The sequence below is a fragment of the Paramisgurnus dabryanus genome, chromosome 21, assembly GCF_030506205.2.
Source record: "Paramisgurnus dabryanus chromosome 21, PD_genome_1.1, whole genome shotgun sequence".
Taxonomy (NCBI): domain Eukaryota; kingdom Metazoa; phylum Chordata; class Actinopteri; order Cypriniformes; family Cobitidae; genus Paramisgurnus; species Paramisgurnus dabryanus.
Genome location: NC_133357.1, coordinates 10,398,945 through 10,418,590, shown reverse-complemented (window position 1 = coordinate 10,418,590; position 19,646 = coordinate 10,398,945). Strand labels below are relative to the sequence as shown.

The window sequence follows — 19,646 nt, the reverse complement described above, 5'->3', positions numbered from 1 at the left end:
AGAGAGAGAGAGAGAGAGAGAGAGAGAGAGAGAGAGAGAGAGAGAGAGAGAGAGAGAGAGAGAGAGAGAGAGAGAGAGAGAGAGAGCGTTTCTCAATCCGAAGGCTGCAGCCTCCGGAGGTCGCGGTTGCATACGTCTTCAAAACTTATTTCAAAATATTAGCAATAATAAAGTTGACTATTATTCTTAGTTAATCTTAAATAGTTGTAATATGCTTATGAATTGCGAATGTAACGCTCAGTAACTTAAACAAACGAGGCTTGGTAACGTATGCACTGCATATAATGCGACCTCCACAGGTTGCAGCCTTTGGATTGAGATGAGAAACGGTCGAGAGAGAGAGCTAGCTCCCGTTTTGGGGGCGGAGATTTAAGTTTTTAAAGCACATGGTCAACACGGTTGATATTCACTCGGCTAACGATTAACGTTACCTCAACTTTACCTCATCTTACAAAACTCTTAAGAGCCTAATAGTCTTAAAAGTTAATAGTCTTTTCTTTAAAAACAAACACCTATAAACAATGAAAGGTTAATGCTCATTAAGCGGTCGATCGTCTTTGAGATCCAAGAATGACAAAAACAAAAGTTGAATCCAATCATGGGTCTAATGCACGGTCATCTTATCACGGGCAGGACGGGCAGGATAAAGACTACGGAGACGGGAGCAGCCACCAGCAGTCTGGACAAATCCACCGGCATGATGTGCAACAGATGACCTCAAAACAACCTCTAAAAAACAACTCAACACCTACACAGAGCAAAACTAAAGAGATTCATTATGCAAAATCTAAGCGCGGCGGATCGTCCGGCACGAATATCCGCCGCGCAACAAATGGTGCCAACAAGGATATGAAACCGGAGTCGATAAAATGCTCAGAGAAAACCCACCAGTCAACCCGCCGGAGGAATCGCAGTAAATCGTCAGGGCGAAGAAAACTATCGGATGCGAGCATCACATCTGAGGCGAGTAAGGACTCCGGGAAACTATCTTTCACCGACAGCAGCTCTGAGATCTCCGACTCATCAGAGGACCACAAGCGCTCCACTGATGCCCAGAGTGGTGAGCCAGAGGTCAGTTATAGAGGGACCGACGACAGGAGGATGGAAGATTCCGCTGAGCAAATATCAGACGATGTGGTTAATGCCACCTTGTCCCCTGGGCTTGGCTTTGGAGAGGGGAGCATCTCTCCTGGAGACCAGAGGTCATACGCTTCTTTAGACAGCCGCTTGAACTTAAGCGCATCTGTGGCATTTTCGGATCTGACTGGAGATTTTGGTGATGGGGTGCATGAGGATCTGACGAGAGAGATTGACGATCTACGATCAGAAAATGAATATTTGAAGGTGACTGGTATTGGCCAATGTATTTGTTTGTTCATTTTACTGATAATTAAAGTTAAATCATGCGCAATGTGACTATATAATAATAATAATAATAATAATCATGTAAACCAAATCCTTATTTAATAAGGCTAACCACATTTTTTCCTAAAATGCAATTCAATTTATATGAAGAGTTCAGTTGCAAAATCCATAAGTGCACCTGACATGTTTTCTTCGAACCCTAACCCAGATAAAATGTGAACTCCTTTCTTTAAAATTCAATATCAAGAAGCCTCTTGATAAAAGTTTTAATTTATTTTGGATACTTTTAGTCACAACATAATTCCCACAGTTACATTTGTGTTATGTCATAGTTTGTATAAGCTTATTATTACACTCTAAAGAAATAATGCTAAAAGCTCGTAATCATAGGGGAACCATTTTTAGCACTATATAGCACATCTGTAGAACCACAAGTGGTGCTAAACCATGACTACAGCACCACTCATGGTTCAATTTAGCACAATATTGCATATAACACACAGGTTCTATAGGTGCTGTTAAGCACTAAAAATAGTTCCCCTATGATTAAGAGCCAGTGAACTGTTAGTGCTATGTAGTACCATTTCTTTAGTGTTATCTTATGTGGAAAAAAATATAAACAAAGAACAAGTGTTTCAAAACTTTTGACTGGTAGTGTATATACTGTAGTTTATTTACTTTATGGTAGTGTTTTGAAGCTATGTATAGCAGTTATTTAAAAACAGTATTTACTAATTTATTAATACAGAATGTTATTAACAAAATGTAGTAATTGCTAAAATATACTTTAGTATACCACAATTTGCTAGCCTACAGTTCACTATAGTAGCTTAATGCTATACAGTATTTATTCATGGGGATTGAAAATGAAATAGTAGAAAATACATTTAAGAAACAAAAAAATAAAATAATTTAACAGAAAACTGAAAATTATACCCCACTGTTACAGCCATTATAAAAATGTTATTTTAAAAGTCACGTAGACTAAATAGAAATCAATTCCATGTGATGGGTTGGTTAATACTTAAGGATTAACTCTTTTGGTAATTGGCTTTGTGTCATCTCTCATTGGCCTTGACACGCACCTGAAAGATGGGTTCACAAAGCAAACAAGACAAACTTTAGTGTAATTAGGTGCTAGGGGCTTGAGAAGTGACAAAGTCAACACAGATGACGTAAGATTATCTTTGAAGGTGATAAGCATGTCTGTGCGTATGTCTTGGCACGTGCAATTGGTTGTATCATGCGCACAGCATGCAGGCGCTCATCAGTTAAAGAAATAGTTAAATATAGTTAAAATACTGCCATATCTGGTTAGACAGCAAAAAATTTAACGATTTCTATTTATTCTGTTTAGGATGAGATGGAGGAGCTCCGCTCAGAGATGCTGGAGATGAGAGACATATACATGGAGGAGGATGTGTACCAGCTACAAGAGCTTCGGCAACAGCTTGAGCAAGCCAACAAGGCTTGCCGCATTCTGCAATACCGGCTCAGAAAATCTGAGAGACGCAGCCTTCGTGTAGCCAAGACGGGCCATGTGGATGGGGAGCTTATCAGGACACTAGAACATGATATAAGGGTGAGAAAGTGTTTTAATGCATTAGTAACTGAGTTTTTAGAGCTTTGCTTATAAATATTCCCCCCAAAAATCTGACGGCAAAGCATACTATTTCAGTTTGCTATTAAAAGTATAATGAAATAGATGTTTTCCTCATGATTTTGGTCCAATTAAGCTGTATAACAACAGCTACAGTGGTGTGTGTACAGAAAACTCACTATTAGGGTGTTGGAAGAAGTCCATGGCATTCTTGGGTACAGGATGTTTATCGAAATTGCTTAACACTTAGCGTCAATAAAATGTTGTATAGTAAGTCACTATGTGAGTCAATGCACTGTGTTTTTATGATTCAGCATGTGCTCAGGCCTCCGTTCTCTGTTTGGCAGCCAATTTCTGTAGCTTGATTTGTGGCAGGCATGAGCATTTTTTGGTTTAAACCCCTCAGCCAATCAGAGAATGAGCCTGCTGGAGGAACGTTACTAATAAAAACCTACACAGCAGGGCAACCCCTATAAAATGCCTGTTTTCTTTTAAATCTACTCCCATGCTATACAAAAAAAATCATGTTTGTTCCCCCTAGTTTACTTCTTGAAAACATGTGTCACAGATTCTAAGCTTGCCTTTTGTCTAATGTAAAAATGTAGTTTTGCCAGTGTATAAACATTTCTATGTACAATGTTCAAGGGACTATGCTTATATTTTCTCTAATAAAATATAAACTACTACTAATACTTATACTACTATTATTATTATTATTATTATTATTATTATTATTATTATTAACATCAGTTAGTACTAGTATTCAGTTAGTTAGTAGTCAGCAAAACATTTAAACTAACATTTAAACTAACATGACTTTTTAACTATCATGAATTACATATACAGAGTAATTCTAGAGAATAATTAAGTTTAAATTTAGATTTTGAGTCAGATTTTGTAGGGTGATTCCCACATAATCCAGATTTAGAAGGTGTCTAGCATCAATTTTTTTGCACATATAAGATTAAGGTCTGAACTTATTATAACCATTATTTTTAGAGGATTTAAAACATATTTCCTAAAGAATTTTTTACATTTTTTAGATTATCATTATAAAAAATTATCATTACCCCAACATGATATTACATTAAATATATGCCTTTACCAACTAATGTTTCGGTAATGAGAACTATAAAGTTGTCTAGGTACTATGACAAACAAAATTTCAACTTTTAGAAAAAATAAAAACTGCTTACCTGGTAGCCATCTTGAGTGTCACAGTCAATTATGTCCCTTCAAACAAATAAAAAAAAGTTAGTTCCTTGAGGGCTTAAACAATGATTGAAAATCATTGCGGAGGATGAGAAAATTGGTCTTGGACACATTTAAATTCCTTATTATTGTCTCTACACTGATCACCAAATACCACATGTTTCTTTACTGTAAATGTTTATAATATAGCAAGCACTGAAACTTTTTATTTTTTAAATTTTTTAATTATAAATATTTCCATGTAAAAGAACCCAAATCCAGTCATGGACATGTTGCGGTAATGAAAATTTTCTCCTTAAATGTGTAAAAAACAACAAAATTGGTTGTATGATTTCATTTGAAATCATGTGCAAAACATGAAGAGATGTTTGTAATTATATGCTTCTTATTTTGATCCTCTTACTTTGCATTTACTTTTTTTTATTGTTTCATGACACCTCATAAGTCTAATTTCACGAGAATCACCCTGTTGGGCTTTTACACCCTATAGCACATAATCTAGTTTTAAAGAAAATGTGTGTGTTTGCATGTTTATATTGTATACACTTGCAAACACGTGCATACATATGTATGTATAAGTCAATGACTGTAGCTACCAGTATCAAAGAGAGGAAGTGTTGGAGCACAGCTGCTTGTGTGTGTTGTAAGCATGTCCATGATCTATTTTAAAGGCATGTGGGAGAAATAGATACCCTCCTTTCAAAAATTGGGGCAGTGTTGGGTGCCCATCACTGCTCTACTTCACCACCGCTCCCTCAATTTTTTTCAGTGAGTGATCTGCAAACTTATTTTCTTAATGTGTCCTCCTGTATCCATCAGCAGTGTTGGGGAAAGTTACTTTTAAAAGTAATGCATTACAATATTAAGTTGCTCCCCAAAAAGTAACTAATTGCATTACTTAGTTACTTTTGATGGAAAGTAATGCTTAAGTTACTTTTAAGTTACTTTTGTGTTACTTTTTCTTACTTTGGTGAAGCTTTTTCTTTTTAAGGCATTGTAGGTATTTTTATGATCGCAAAAATGTCAAGCTCTGGCCTGCCATCTCTGTTTCTGACTCAAACTACTCACCCATTAAAACAGAAACTCAAATAGTAATGTGTACATTTATAAAGTAATGCGTTACTTTACTAATTACTTCAGAAAAGTTATATTATTACGTGATGCACGTTACTTGTAATGCGTTACCCCCAACACTGCCCATCAGAAACTTACTTTTGCCATTACAGAGAAACATAAGTTTATAAGGCTGCTCCTGAAAAATGTAACACTGATCAAACATTCATCTCAGTCCTGAGAATAAGGAGAAAAATATAGGATATAGTTATGTATTGAATATCAGGACATAATCACATCGACTTAATGTTTTCCCTATAAATAAACAACCCCTCAGTTCATTACCGCTTTGCTCAAGGGATCAAAAGTAATAAGAAAAGGAGGGGCGACTGTATGAACACACCTTGTGAATTCTAAACTACCTTACATCATCACTGTCACAAACCACAGCACTTAGCAACAGTAGAAACATGGTAACCAAATGCACCCTTTGCAATGTTCCCAAAAAAGTCCAGATAAAATTCCTATCATTATTTCTATAGATAGATAGATAGAGCTTCTTGTTTAAAATTCAGAATCCCTAAGGGAATGAATTAGACCTTAGACTGACACACCATATTAATTGCATAAAGAACACATGATTACGATATATTTAGACCTTTTTATGCAAATATTTTCCCAGGTGGCAAAAAGCGTATCCCTTCGCCTGCATGGTGAACTTGAAGCTATTCAGAAGAAAAAATCCCAACTGGAATGGGAAAATGAGGAATTGCGTGAAAGGCTCCAGAGTCTGGAAGTGGCAAAGCAGGTCCTGCAAACCGAGATGGACAGATCAAGAGAGGTACAATCACCAAATGTTTGCTGCTCTATTTTAACAAACAGCTTCATCAAACTCATACAGAACGACAAAGAATCCACCACCTTATCACTGATTCATTTCTATATTTTTATGTGTGATAGATTTCACATATAAAGTATATCACTTTACAGCTATGCTTGTAATTTTGTTGCCTTGACTCCTAGAATTCGTGCAGTATGGATGATAGTTTGACCTTTAGCCCAACTGGTGCGGGTGTAACCGACAGCTGACTGCTCGGGTGGGGTGTAGTACGATCTGAGGGTCAGAATTCAACCCACAGCTGTCATTCTTCACTTATGGGTATAGTGAGGGTGGGTAAGAACAAAGAAATAAAGTGGGGCAATTGAAAGACAAGAGCAAAGAGAGAGCGTGAAAGTAACCACCTATAAATACGTCTGAAGATGTGATCCAAGTCTTGGCAGCAAGCCGGTTATCACATGCTTCAAATAGGGTCATAAGATTACCGCATCATGTTAAAAATACTTTTAGATGTTGATGAACATTAATGCATACTTATATTCTTCAGAGCAATATGATCTCTATTTCTTTACTTCACCAAAATAATAATAGACGGTCCAAGAAAAATTCAGCCTTAATGGGCAGTGAAGGCCTTCAGGTCTTTAATAACGGCACGCATGTGGTTTAATCCCGGATTCGATGCTTAAAGGTTGGATCACGGCAGCTCGGCTTAGACAGCTGCAGGCCGTTCTTGATCCTCACCAGCAAAGCAAATCAGCTACAGCAGATTATGAAGACCTCATGTGAGCGTGACTACCTGAAACATGAGGATCTACATGCAACATTTGTTACTGGTACATTAAAGGGATAGTTTACCCAAAATTGATCATTCTGTCACTATTTACTCATCCCCGTGATGTTCTAAAACTGTATGAGTTTTTTTATATTGTTGAACACAAAAGACTTTCTGATAAATAAAGGGAAGCATACAGTTGACGGTATCCATTGACTTCTATAGTATTTATTTTTCATATGTGTGGTTACCATTATTTATCAAAATATGAGGGTTTGGAGATTTTGGTAAAAATGTGTTTTCTATAACAAGAAAGTGACAAGATGAAAACCACAATTTTCTGTTACAAAATTTTTTACATAGCATCTTTAGGTTATAACAACATTTTAAAAATTTAAATCCATAATTTGATTTTCAAAGATTTATTATAAAAACTGATAATTATTTCCACAAAATGCAATACGTTTTTCCGCAATAAAGTTTTTTTAAATGCTATAAATCTATTGAATCAATATATAAATATGCATTCATCTTTGCCATGTTATATTCATTTAGTTGACTATTCGGATACACTGATTTAAAAAAAACAAAACATTACTGGCATTAATCAAAACACTTACTTTGTCATATTAAGAATGCTGTCATTGCTGCTGTCATCCTTGGGACGTCATTGCTGAAGTTTTTTGACAGCGATTAGCTGTAAAATGTTTAGGTCCTGCTCGATTTTTGTTGACTTTGATTAAAATAATGGAAAATTTTTCATTAGATCCCCTGGAGTCAATGTGTTAGCATGACAGAAGCTTGATGCTGTCGGGAGAACAAGCAACACCCAGCATTTTTCCTTCGCCCGCCCAGTTCCTCTCACGTAAACTATTCGATTTTGATGGCTTACGTTTCCTCCCCGCCATAGATAACCACCACAGGTTTAGCAGCAATACCATCAAAAGTATTATTTTGTTAGTTTGTTTGTTGGTCACGAAGTACAAAGTAGATGAGGAAAACTAGGATTCAGTATGTATTCAAAGTGCCACCATTATTGTTTACAATGTGTGGAATGGTGTACTGTGATTTGTTGAGCAGATTTTTTGCATTGTGCAGAGAAGGAGAACTGGCATTTATCGCGTTTTGGACAAAAGGGAAAAAATATGACAGAATAACACGGCGGATATTGGATTTTGCTTAAAATAAAGAATTTACTTTTTAATACTGACCAGATACAATACTGATTTTGCCGATAACTATTTTAAAAAAAGGCGTTTATCGCGTTTTGGAACAAAACTCTCCATATCTTCTTTTGCGTTCAGCAAAATAAATAAATTCATACTGGTTTTGAACAACATTAGGGTGGGTAAATAATGACAGAATTAAAATTTTTGGGTGATCTATCCCTTTAAGAGTAAAAAAAAACCATTTAGCAATCTTGAGCAAATCAGATATTTTGTGTAACCACCCAGTAAATAATTAAATGAATGTCTGATTCAGTCCACTAAAGCAGCTTACTGTATGTTTACGAGTATAGCAGACCTGTTTTTAAAAAGTAATTTCTCTTAGTGTTACAGCTTCATACGGTCATAGTGCATACTGTATATCAGTCGCTGTGGTTATTTTTAGAACATTTAAGTAAGATATTATATTATAGCCTATATGCTGCTTCTCTGCACATGTAGGGGGTTTGTACCCATATGAGCCTTGCAGACAGATAGACAGACTCTATTCAGCATTCTTCACATACTCAGAGCAGTGTGGACGTTTGGTGCAGTGGAATTCGAGTTCTTGCCATCGCAGTAGCATATGACCATGATCGAGTGTGTTTGCCAGGTGAATGATTTCGTTGCAGTCAAGTATTTACTGGACCATGGTAGAATGGAAAATAACAAATGTGATGAATGCAATGCATATAAACACTTACAGTATGACCATAGGAGGACATTTTTCAGTCATAATAGCAAGCCCATGTTTTATTGGCTATGCAGAAGTGGGCTCTACTCATCCTATAGTTTTTGCAAATTTGTAAACATTTCTTTGTTATGTTGAACAGAAATTTGTTATCAAACTGAAAGCATGGGAATCTTTAAGTGCACTAGTAGAAAAAACATACTATGGAAGTCAATGGTGCTTTTAAAGCAAACATTTGGGTCCTTTGTGTTCAGCAGAACACAAAGTTGAGGGTGAGTAAATCATTACAGAATTTTGATTTTTGGGTGACCTCTCCCTTTAAGTTAAACAAAAATGTGTGACTGTCTTTGCCAGCCTGGGTGCCAGCCGAACTTACCCCCGCCTACAACAGTTCAGGATGGGAAGTTCAAATTCTGACTAGAATTGAGATATGAAAACGTCAGGCTATGTCTTTGCATTACATAACAAACTATTAAATCAATCGTCATTTAAAGAAATGTAACACAAGTTATTGTTGTTTCTGCTCTTATGTTAAAACATTTAACTTTTTTTTTCATTTGAAAGATGTGTATGTCCATCTGACTTCACAGGGCATTTAAAGTTCACGTAAAAATATTTAGGTTTGCTAGCTTCATGCTCTACCAAGGCAGATATTGTTAAAGCTGCAATTCATAACTTATTTTGGTTAAAAATGAACTGTTATTGGGCCAAGTACATAGACAATTAGTGTTAAAACATGTCTCCTTACTGTATCAATTCACAATTTTAAGCATAAAATGATTTACAACTTGTGCTATTGGGTCAGATTTAGCTGGAAATGTTATTTTTTTCAGTACAGTAGCCTGAAATCTTGTGTTTCACACAGAGATGGTGATAGAAAAGCAAAAGTTATGGATTGCAGCTCTAAAGGGCGCATATTATGCAAATTTTTCCAAGATATAATATAAGTCTCAGGTGTGCCTAGAATGTTTCTGTGAAGTTTAAGCTCAAAATACCCCACATATAATGGGGTATCGAAAATTACCAAGGGGACTATTTTCAGGCACTGAATAATATCATTACGCCTCCTGCAGCCATGTTACAGCAGCAAAGTTCTTGATTATTACGCCAGAATGAGAGTATAGTTCCTAGCCATATCGACCTAGAAAAATTGCAACTTTTAATTTCTCGTCAGTCTTAGTACACGATGTAACCACAGAAAAGTCAAGTTTTAAATAGGAAAAATATCGAAACTTTTTGGTTATTTTTAGAGAGATGCTAATGGTCTAATCAGATTCAATGGATTGTGCTAAGCTATGCTAAAAGTGGTACTGCCAGACTCGGAGATCAGCTGAATGGATTCCAAAATGGTCAAAGTCAAATGTTTAACTCTAGGGGAGCTGGAAAATTAGAATATTTGTTTAAAAAAGTGCAGTGTCCCTTACCAACAGACAGTGATATTTACAGATCTGATTCCTGTGAATACAGACTGAAACAATAATATCTTTAGCCGCACTAGTGCCACAAATTGCTTAAAAACACATTTAAAAAGCTTTTGGGTCGAATCAACCAGTCAGTTGCCGTGGGTGGGACTTTGTTTGTGTGATGTCACATTAACAAGAGAATCAACACAGAATGTCTAATGAGACTGCTTTGGTTTAATTGGAATTAATAAAAAATAGAGGGTGGATTTTTTGCATTGTAGGGTTGTTGTGTTCACACATTGCCAACACATATTTATGTCCAAACACTTTGTAAAAGTGTATTTTGCATAATGTCTGCCCTTTAAAAATGAAGAATAAAAGTATTTCTTTCCAGTGCACTTTCCGGATGTTGAAACATTATAATGACCTTGAGATGTTTTTCACTTGTTTTAGTATTTTGCACACATGCACTTCATCTAAATGTGTTTAAATAGTTGTGTTTATAGGAGCTGCAGTACATAATCTAAAGATACTGTGCACCAACAGAATTCGCTGAAAAGGAGAAGTTTGAGATCAACATCTAGCAAGAGTGATAAAAAACTCTCTCTACAGGTAAGTTGATGTTATGATGGCCATCCTGATGTTATCTAGATGGTGATTCCAACTATTTTTCTTACCATTACAGGATGACAGTGCTGATTTGAAATGCCAGCTTCACTTTGCCAAAGAAGAGTCCGCTCTGATGTGCAAGAAGCTAACCAAGATGGCCATGGAGAGCGAGGTGATGCGTGAACAGCTCGCCAAGTACCGTGTGCTTTATGGTGATGTTGATGAAAGCAAGGCTGCAGCGGGCACCGTCAATTCAACCCACACTCGAGAAGCAGAGGTCAAAGTTCACTTGCGTCTGGTGGAGGAGGAAGCCACCCTGCTGAGTCGTCGGATCGTGGAGCTAGAGATGGAGAATCGTGGGCTGCGGGCAGAAATGAGTGAACTTTGTGAGAAAGGAGGGACGGGTCTGGAAGGAGAAGAGTTGATGAAGGTGTCTGGTGAAGGATTAGCATTGGCTGTCTGTACTGATAAGCAGGGGGAGATGGTGAAAGGTTTAGAGGGTGAAGAAAAAGCAGATACTGCAGCTATACATGGTGATATCCAGACAAATTTAGAGGAGGAGCGAATGGAGAACTCGTTCACGAGTCACATGCTCAGAGAGGGACCTATTGGTGGAGAACAGGAGATGTCTGATGAGACCACAGTCGAAGCACAATCTCAATGCAAGTCTGACTGCACACTAGGCGTAAAGGATCTTAAGGGTCTTCTTGCCATCCATGATCAAGCACTGCTTGTCAGATCAACAATCCAGTTCCTGACATCTCCAGATAAAAATGGTCTCTCAGCTGCGTGTACCCCCTATCTGAGCAAAACAGAGGTAGATCCAAAATGCGAGCCTCATCAATGGCTTCTAGATCCCATGCTGAGTCCCCTAACCAATGGACTGGAGGTGTTACAAGCCCAACTGCATGCTCTTGTGGAGAAGTTTGAGACGCTGTTAAACTCCACATCAGAAGGCCTTGCGGCTGATCTAGAAAAGACGACATTTAATTGCGCAGCCGAAAAGAACAACACAAAGGATCAAGCAAGATACGAACATCGCGGTGATGAAGAACAAGTTTATCCCAGAATTCCCAACAGCAATGGCTGTGACCAGGATAGCATAGTTCTGCTCACGCTACAACTCAAATGGTTCATCCAACAGTGGAAACGGGGAGAGAAACCTGCAGGAGATGGAAAGAATGTGTTTGAGGTACATTTTTCATTTTGGGTCATTGATAGACAGTGAGAATTTGTGTTTATTATAGTGTTATGTTATGAAGTTGTTATGGAATATATATTTCATTTTCAGATGTATTGTCCGAACAATCTTTGTCTTTTGATGGACACAGAGTCAAAGGAAGGCAAAAACAAGCCTCAAGAAAAGTGCAACAGCCAGGTATGAAAAAGCAGATAGTTTTACAGCTTTTTTTACAGGCTCAAAACCGCAACAACAACATACAATATAGAAAAGCTTAATTACATCATTCTAGGGGAATACACATAGGGTTACCACATCAATTAAATTAAAGGGACACTCCACTTTTTTTGAAAATATGCAAATTTTCCAGCTCCCCTAGAGTTAAATATTAGATTTTTTACTGTTTTGGAATCCATTCAGCCGATCTCCGGGTCTGGCGGTACCATTTTTAGCATAGCTTAGCACAATCCATTGAATCTGATTAGACCATTAGCATCACGCTAAAAATAACCAAAGAGTTTCGATATTTTTTCTATTTAAAACTTGACTTTTTGTGTACTAAGACCGACGTAAAATTAAAAGTTGGGATTGTTGGGGTTATTTTTGAGAGCGATGCTAATGGTCTAATCAGATTCAATGGATTATGCTAAGCTATGCTAAAAGTGGTACCGCCAGACCCGGAGATCGGCTGAATGGATTCCAAAACGATAAAACTCAAATGTTTAACTCTAGAGGAGCTGGAAAATAAGCATATTTTCAAAAAAGTGGAGTGTCCCTTTAACATCAAATCCAAATATGGAGCAAGATCACAAATGGCCAGCGGGAAATGATGCCGCTTCCCCACACCATGCATGTCTCAGGAACAATTTTATTCCCATCTCCCGACTTGAAACAGACACACCCTTACATCATGACAATGGGTAACATTTGTACAGAAGTAAACATGTCAGGGTCATAATGTGAATAGCAAAGGCATTTGCAGAATAAAACTTTTTATAAGTACATCATAACATGTGTAGAATTATCTTAAATATAATCCTTAAAAAATGTACCACAGGAAAATATCAAGTTATAATTCAGTTTTACAGAATTTATTTTTGAAACCAATGTAATATGCTGCCATTGATGTGACTTTGCAACTGTTGCATGCATAAATTATTTTATCTTTTTTTTTTGTAGAATACACTCACATTGATTATACCACAAAATTGTGTAGAATAGTGCATGCAGTAGTGTAAAGACCTTTTACAAAATCCAATATACATTTCAACAAGTGCACATGTTTTTCTCAGGTGAGCAGTGATATGCTGTCAGACCTACGAGCAGTGCTGCAGGATCTGTTTGGTGAACTTTTGGAAGAGCACAAGGCGGCCCAACACGTGGTCCGCAAGTTTGCAAACGCCAAAGCAGCCTGGGCCGTCGAACATGCAGAACTGAAGAGCCTCATAAGCAGGGTGAGAACCAAAAAATCCACCTTACTTTCCTTTAGAGTTTACACTGTTATTGAATTTGTTCTCATTTTGAACGCACCTCGTATCATAGCTTGAAGGGTCAGCTGGAAAGGAGGAAGCAGGGGGACCATTAGACTCGAATGTGGCTTTGCAGAAGGACCACGTTGAGAAGCTTCAGCACCTGTTAGCCGAGTCTTACGCTGCAGTCCTGGATCTAACGAAACGGCTAGAGGTCTACGAGAGAAACTGGAGTTCAGAGCGCCAGGAACTCATGCAGCACCTGAACCACATGCGACTGGAATGTGAAGGTTCAAAGACGACCAAACAAAATAGGAAAATGCAGGTAAGACCACCAAATACTAGACCGAAATAATACTTTGCATATGCTGTGCACAGTAAGCATTTTTTTGACTAAGTCCATATACACTGTAAAAAATTTCTTGTTGCACTTAAATGTTTAAAGGGATAGTTTACCCAAAAATGAAAATAATGTCATTAATGACTCACCCTCATGTTGTTCCAAACTCGTAAGACCTCCATTCATCTTCGGAACACAGTTTAAGATGTTTTATTTAGTCCAAGAGCTTGTTGACCCTTCATTGAATATCTATGTACGATATACTGTCCATGTCCAGAAAGGTAATAAAAACATCATTAAAGTAGTCCATGTGACATCAGTGGGTCAGTTACAATGTGTTGAAGCATTGAAAATACATTTTGGTCCAAAAATAACAAAATATTTTTTTACTTTATTCAGCATTGTCTTCTCTTCCGCGTCTGTTGTTAAACGCATGCGCTAGACTAAAGTCACGTAACTGCAGTGACGTGGATGATGTGTTATCCTCAGAAATGTTTGCAAAGTTTTTTTTTTTCAAATTTATTGCGTGCGTCTCCCTCAGACTGGAAACAAAGCTCGGGCGCAAAAAACAAAATAAAAAACAGCTGGGGCGCACCAGATAACACGTCAGCCACGTCGTACATAACTGAAGTTATTTCAACTTTATTTTTATAATTTATAGCAACTCCTCACTAGTTCAATGAAAGTTAGTATAGTAGAAGAGTATAGGTTTTATTCTCCTTATAGCTTTTATTGGAGAATTAAATACAGTAATATGGTAAATATGGATATCAGTCACTAACACTGTAAATGTATAGCATCACTAGATTCCTACTTTTCTATGAGATTATAACTTTTAAATCTGTTTGTATTTGTTGAGCTATAGGTTAAACCCGTTCTCTTTTGTTTATGTGACCTATAAAGCTGTTACCCCAAAAAGATATCAACATAACTTATGCAGTTTTTTAAATATGCACCTGGTTATTTACAGTAGCTTAAAACACATACATTACTATAGAAAATACTATCCAAATGTTTTACAGAAACTGACACAGTCTCGTGAGCCTGTGTGAAAGGGTGGTAAATAGCACATGGCAGTAGATTTTAGGCTAATCCCCTTTTGGGACTGTGGGAGAGCAGGCTGAGCAGAGCCATAAGCTTTAATCAGGACTCTGAAAAGGGTTTAGCCAAACCACATTGACCACAGAGAGGGAGAAACACAGACTTATCAGAGCCCAGATGAAGTTCACATAAGGAATGTAGTTTCTTTTACAGTAAATGGGTGGTAACATTGGCAGGGGAGAGGAAGAGAGAGATTTGAGAATCTGAAAGAATTTGAAAAAGTCTTGTTTTATTGCATAAAAACAAAATCGAATTACATCGAATTTAAAAACATTACCGCTGAATAAAATTGTATTATTTAAGAGAGAGACACAGGGGTACGAGAAATCATTATTTAGAGGAACATGTGTATCTTAAATTGTTTGAAATTACCTGTTATCTTTATTTTTATTTTGTTTGACATCAATTTGTCAAGTCCTGCTTATTAACTTTGCTAAAAATAAATGTGGCATGTAGACAGTGACAGCTTTTTCATGGCATTAAGTTAAGCCTGAATGGACAGCAGATGGATTATACAGTATTTTGTTCTTGATCCAAGAGTTTTCTTGCTAGTCTTGCTGTTTTTCCAGTAATCCCAGACTGCCTTCCTAACACACTTTTTTAAATTAGACAGACTCTCTTTCATTCGATTAGTGTGTAACTTTAAAAGCTCTAATATGGGAAATTTGATTACCTATCTTAAATGGCAGTCAGTCTATGATAGTAATGAAGTTATTCAGATAAGTTTGAGAAGGTTTAATAAACATGAAGAGGATCTGTATGTATAGCTGTCCCTCACCTCTGTCCCGTAACAGTTTGGCAACACCCCCCCTCACCCCATTGCCTCCCGTCTGGTACCTATCCCAGTTAAAGGGACACTCCACTCTTTTTGGAAAATAGGATAATTTTCCAGCTCCCCTAGAATTAAACAATTGATTTTTACCATTTTGGAATCCATTCAGCCGATCTCCGGGTCTGGCGGTACCACTTTTAGCATAGCTTAGCATAATCTATTGAATCTGATTAGACCATTAGCATAGCTCTCAAAAATAACCAAAGAGTTTCGAAAGTTATACTGTAGTTACATTGTGTACTAAGGAAAGTTAAAAGTTGCAATTTTCTAGGCCGATATGGCTAGCACCTATAGTCTCATTCAAAATATACTCTCAATGATATTACTCAGTGCCCAAAAATAGTCCCCAGGTATTGAAAGTTACCAAGGGGACTATTTTTGTGGGCTGCGTAATATCAAATATCGCAACTTTTAATTTTCCGTCGGTCTTAGTACACAGTGGAACTATAGAAGAGTCAAGTTTTAAATAGGAAAAATATCGAAACTCTTTGATCATTTTTTTAGCGTGATGCTAATGGTCTAATCAGATTCAATGAATTATGCTAAGCTATGCTAAAAGATCGTCTGAATGCATTCCAAAACGGTAAATCTCAATTGTTTAACTCTAGGGAAGCTGGAAAATAAGCATATTTTCAAAACAAGTGAAGTGTCTCTTTAAGTGTCCTTGGACAGCAGGCTAAATATGCTTTATTATTATATTTGACAACTTTTTTGCAGTCAGGCATATTTCTTTCTAATCTTTTATGACTGACCAAGCAGGGTCTTTTTTATATTTTGTCTTTTGTGTTGATTGTGTATGATAAGTAAAAGCCAGTATATTTTATTTGTTTAAAAAATCATAAGTATTCAATACACTTTTGGTCTTACTTTCAGTCCGCTGAACGCACAAAGATGGAAGTTGATGGAAACATGCAGAGGTCAGCATGATTATTTTGTTTGCATGTAATCTGTACTATTTGACAATATTGTTATGTTTTCAGTTCATTTAAATTTGTTAAATTAAATGACTTAATAGAGTAATAAAGAGTTTGTTCCCCAACAGGAAGTCCCTTAAAACTTCCACACCAAAATCCAACAAGAACTGGAAGTATCTCAGTCAAGAGGCTGCACTTCTGGACCGGCAAGACCCCTGTAAGACTTGGGACTGCCCTATCATGCCTCCCAGTTTTCCTGGTCTGAATCTAACTCAGGATTCTATTCAGAGAAGCCACACTGCTCCAGAGAGGACCAGCATTCGTATATATTACAGCCCTCCATCAACAAAGAGGATCCATATGAGATCTGTGATGGCCGAAATAGAGGAAAAGTGTGAGAACAGCCAGGAACCGCATTTCAGCGCTGTTTCCTGTGGCCTTGTAAACCGAGACTGGGTCACCGCATATGAAACCTTGCTGGGAAGCCTGCCATTTGACTGCCAGAGTTTGGTGGAGAGAGATTCAATCAATATCATCAGCTCCCAATCCTCTGCTGCGCTTCAGAACTGTAGTATTGGCTCCCATTCTCGCTTGGCTTTCAATAAGTTAGACGTCTCAGCCAACCTGAGTGACGACATGAAGGAAATCACCGCCAGTGTGCTGCAAACGTCCCAGTCAAGTTCGCTGGAATGGAAAAGAGCCAGGGATTCTGGGAGCAGTGTGGTGAGTGTTGTCAGTACAGGAACTCAAACACAGCGCCAGCCAGAGGTGAGCAATGTGGGGCTACAGACAGATGGCCCTCGAAGCCTTTGCGCTACAAAGCACTGGTCACCCCGGGTGACCTCTTTTGTATCTGCGAGAACCCAACAGGTCTCAAATTCTTTAGAAAGGGTATCTGGTCCGATTGAGCGGTTTCAGTCACACACCAACTCTCCAAAAATCCCTCGCAGACACTCTGCTTCCTCTCCTTTATCCTCTAAATCTTCCTCGTCCTCTTTCACCACTTCCTCTTTGTCCTCGTCCTCTTCTCTGAGTACCTCATCCAGGCTGGAATACAGAAGTAAGGAAAATGGTCTGTGGAACGTGCCCCAACGTGGTGGCCCAGGTTCGGCCTGGTCTCGTTCGGCAACCTGCAGACCGAGCTCTGCATCAGCACCGGTCGGCAATAAACCCGGAGGCCGGACAAATGCAGGGATTCCCAAATATGGTCTAGTCCAGGAGTTTCTGCGCAACGTGTGTGGTCGGGGAGAGAAGACAAACCCAGATGAGGATAAGGCACCTGCTTCACGCAGGGATCACGTCGGTCTGGTGGGTACGAAGAAATCCGAACAGCCCCCCTCTCGTTTACCAGCGGTGCCACTGGTCAGAAACGACAGCATCACCAAAATCATTAACCGCAGATTTATGAAACAGGGACAAAAAGAAGATATAACATGCAGCCAGAGCAAAAGCAACAAGGGATTGGACAGCAAGAACAAGGGCCTGGAGGTTAGTAGCAAACATAATAAGAAACATCTAAAGGCAGGAAAGTATGTTGAATGTTTTGGATAGGCAATACGAGTACTGTAATTCATTTGAAACATTTCTGAAATGAGTTTTATTGCTGAAGTATTTTGTATGGTTTGCAAATTGCCAGAGTGTCCCTGCTATTGAAAGTTACCAAGGGGACTATTTTTGGGGGCTGCATAATTTCATTGTGCCTGCTGCAGCCATGGTACAGCATCAAAGTCCTTGATTATTACGCCAGAATGAGAGTATAGTTCCTAGCCATATCTTTCTAGAAAATCGCAACTTTTAATTTTCCGTCGGTCTTAGTACACGATGTTACTACAGAAGAGTCAAGTTTTAAATAGGAAAAATATTGAAACTCTTTGGTTATTTTTGAGTGTGATGCTAATGGTCTAATCGGATTCAATGGATTGTGCTAAGCTATGCTAAAAGTGGTAGCGCCAGACCCGGAGATAAGCTGAATGTATTCCAAAACGGTAAAAATCAAATGTTTAACTCAAGGGGAGCTGGAAAATGAGTTTGAAATAAATTTGAAATTTATAAAAAAAAAAGGGGGCGTGTCCCTTTAAGCAACTACACCAGTGCTGACCGTATCTCTTATTTCTTTCCTGTGTCTTTAGGACGGAGCTTGTGATTGTACTTCACGCTCTCTTACCTCCTGCTTCACCCGACACTCGCATAAAAACCTCCGACATGCTCGGGGTCAGAACAAACCCCCGCCACAAGAAAACGTGCCAGCTGGTGGAAAAGGGGATCCTCTTGCTTAAAAAGGGGCGGAGTCAATGTGTGTTCTGACATAAAATATTTTGGCTAATTTGATTGTGGGTCCAGCTACTATTAACACTTTTAGCTCTGTTAAACATATTTTTTCATGTTTAAATCCATTTAACAGAATAAAGTACAATTTCCTCCAATTTAATGACATTTTGATATAAAATAGAGTTTGTATAGAATTATGGGTACTGTTATTGTATTAAAGAGATAAGACATTTTTTTTTTAGATTATCAGTTCAGTCCATTGTTTTTAAAACTTTTCTTTTATAAATTATTTTTTATAATAATTTATACCTAAAAATCACAAACTGTTAGATTAAAGATAATTAGGCAACATTTCTTATCTTATAAAAACTATTTAAATCAGTGTCATGATATATGAAGCTTTTCTATGTATAATACATTGTGTAAAAATCTTAATGTTTAAATATATTATTAGATGCCTTATAAATGTAGCCTGCTAGCTGTCTCAGTGTTTTAATAGATGCAAACAGTTGCTGGGGCGCAAGCACCTTAAAGAGAGTAATTTCTGTAAACTGTCATTTAGCATATATGTCACTTATTGAGTGTTCCGTATCCACCTGTAACCACAAAAGCAGATAAAAGTATTTTGGTAAGATATTTTATTAAAAGGTTTTATCCTGTGATTAATTATGACTGTTTTTGTTATTATTATTAATGATAATTTAGATTTCACAATTCTTTCTTTTATTTGAGCTATAGTCCCTACTAGCTGTTAATTCACAATATTGGACTGTGAGAGCAGAATATATAGGAAG

The 19,646-nt window shown here is 37.6% G+C and overlaps 1 protein-coding gene across 1 annotated transcript; it reads left to right on the top strand.

Moving 5' to 3' along the window:
* Positions 1 to 404: 404 nt before the first annotated feature.
* On the top strand, positions 405 to 19,461 carry LOC135775373 (microtubule cross-linking factor 2). The gene is made up of 11 exons (XM_065285492.1): positions 405 to 1,344; positions 2,723 to 2,947; positions 5,913 to 6,071; positions 10,686 to 10,751; positions 10,825 to 11,940; positions 12,040 to 12,126; positions 13,221 to 13,382; positions 13,471 to 13,722; positions 16,544 to 16,587; positions 16,713 to 18,072; positions 18,714 to 19,461. The coding sequence occupies exons 1-11, from the start codon at positions 571 to 573 to the stop codon at positions 18,858 to 18,860; spliced, it is 4,392 nt and encodes a 1,463-aa protein (XP_065141564.1). The 5' UTR covers positions 405 to 570; the 3' UTR covers positions 18,861 to 19,461.
* The last annotated feature ends 185 nt before the right edge of the window (positions 19,462 to 19,646 follow it).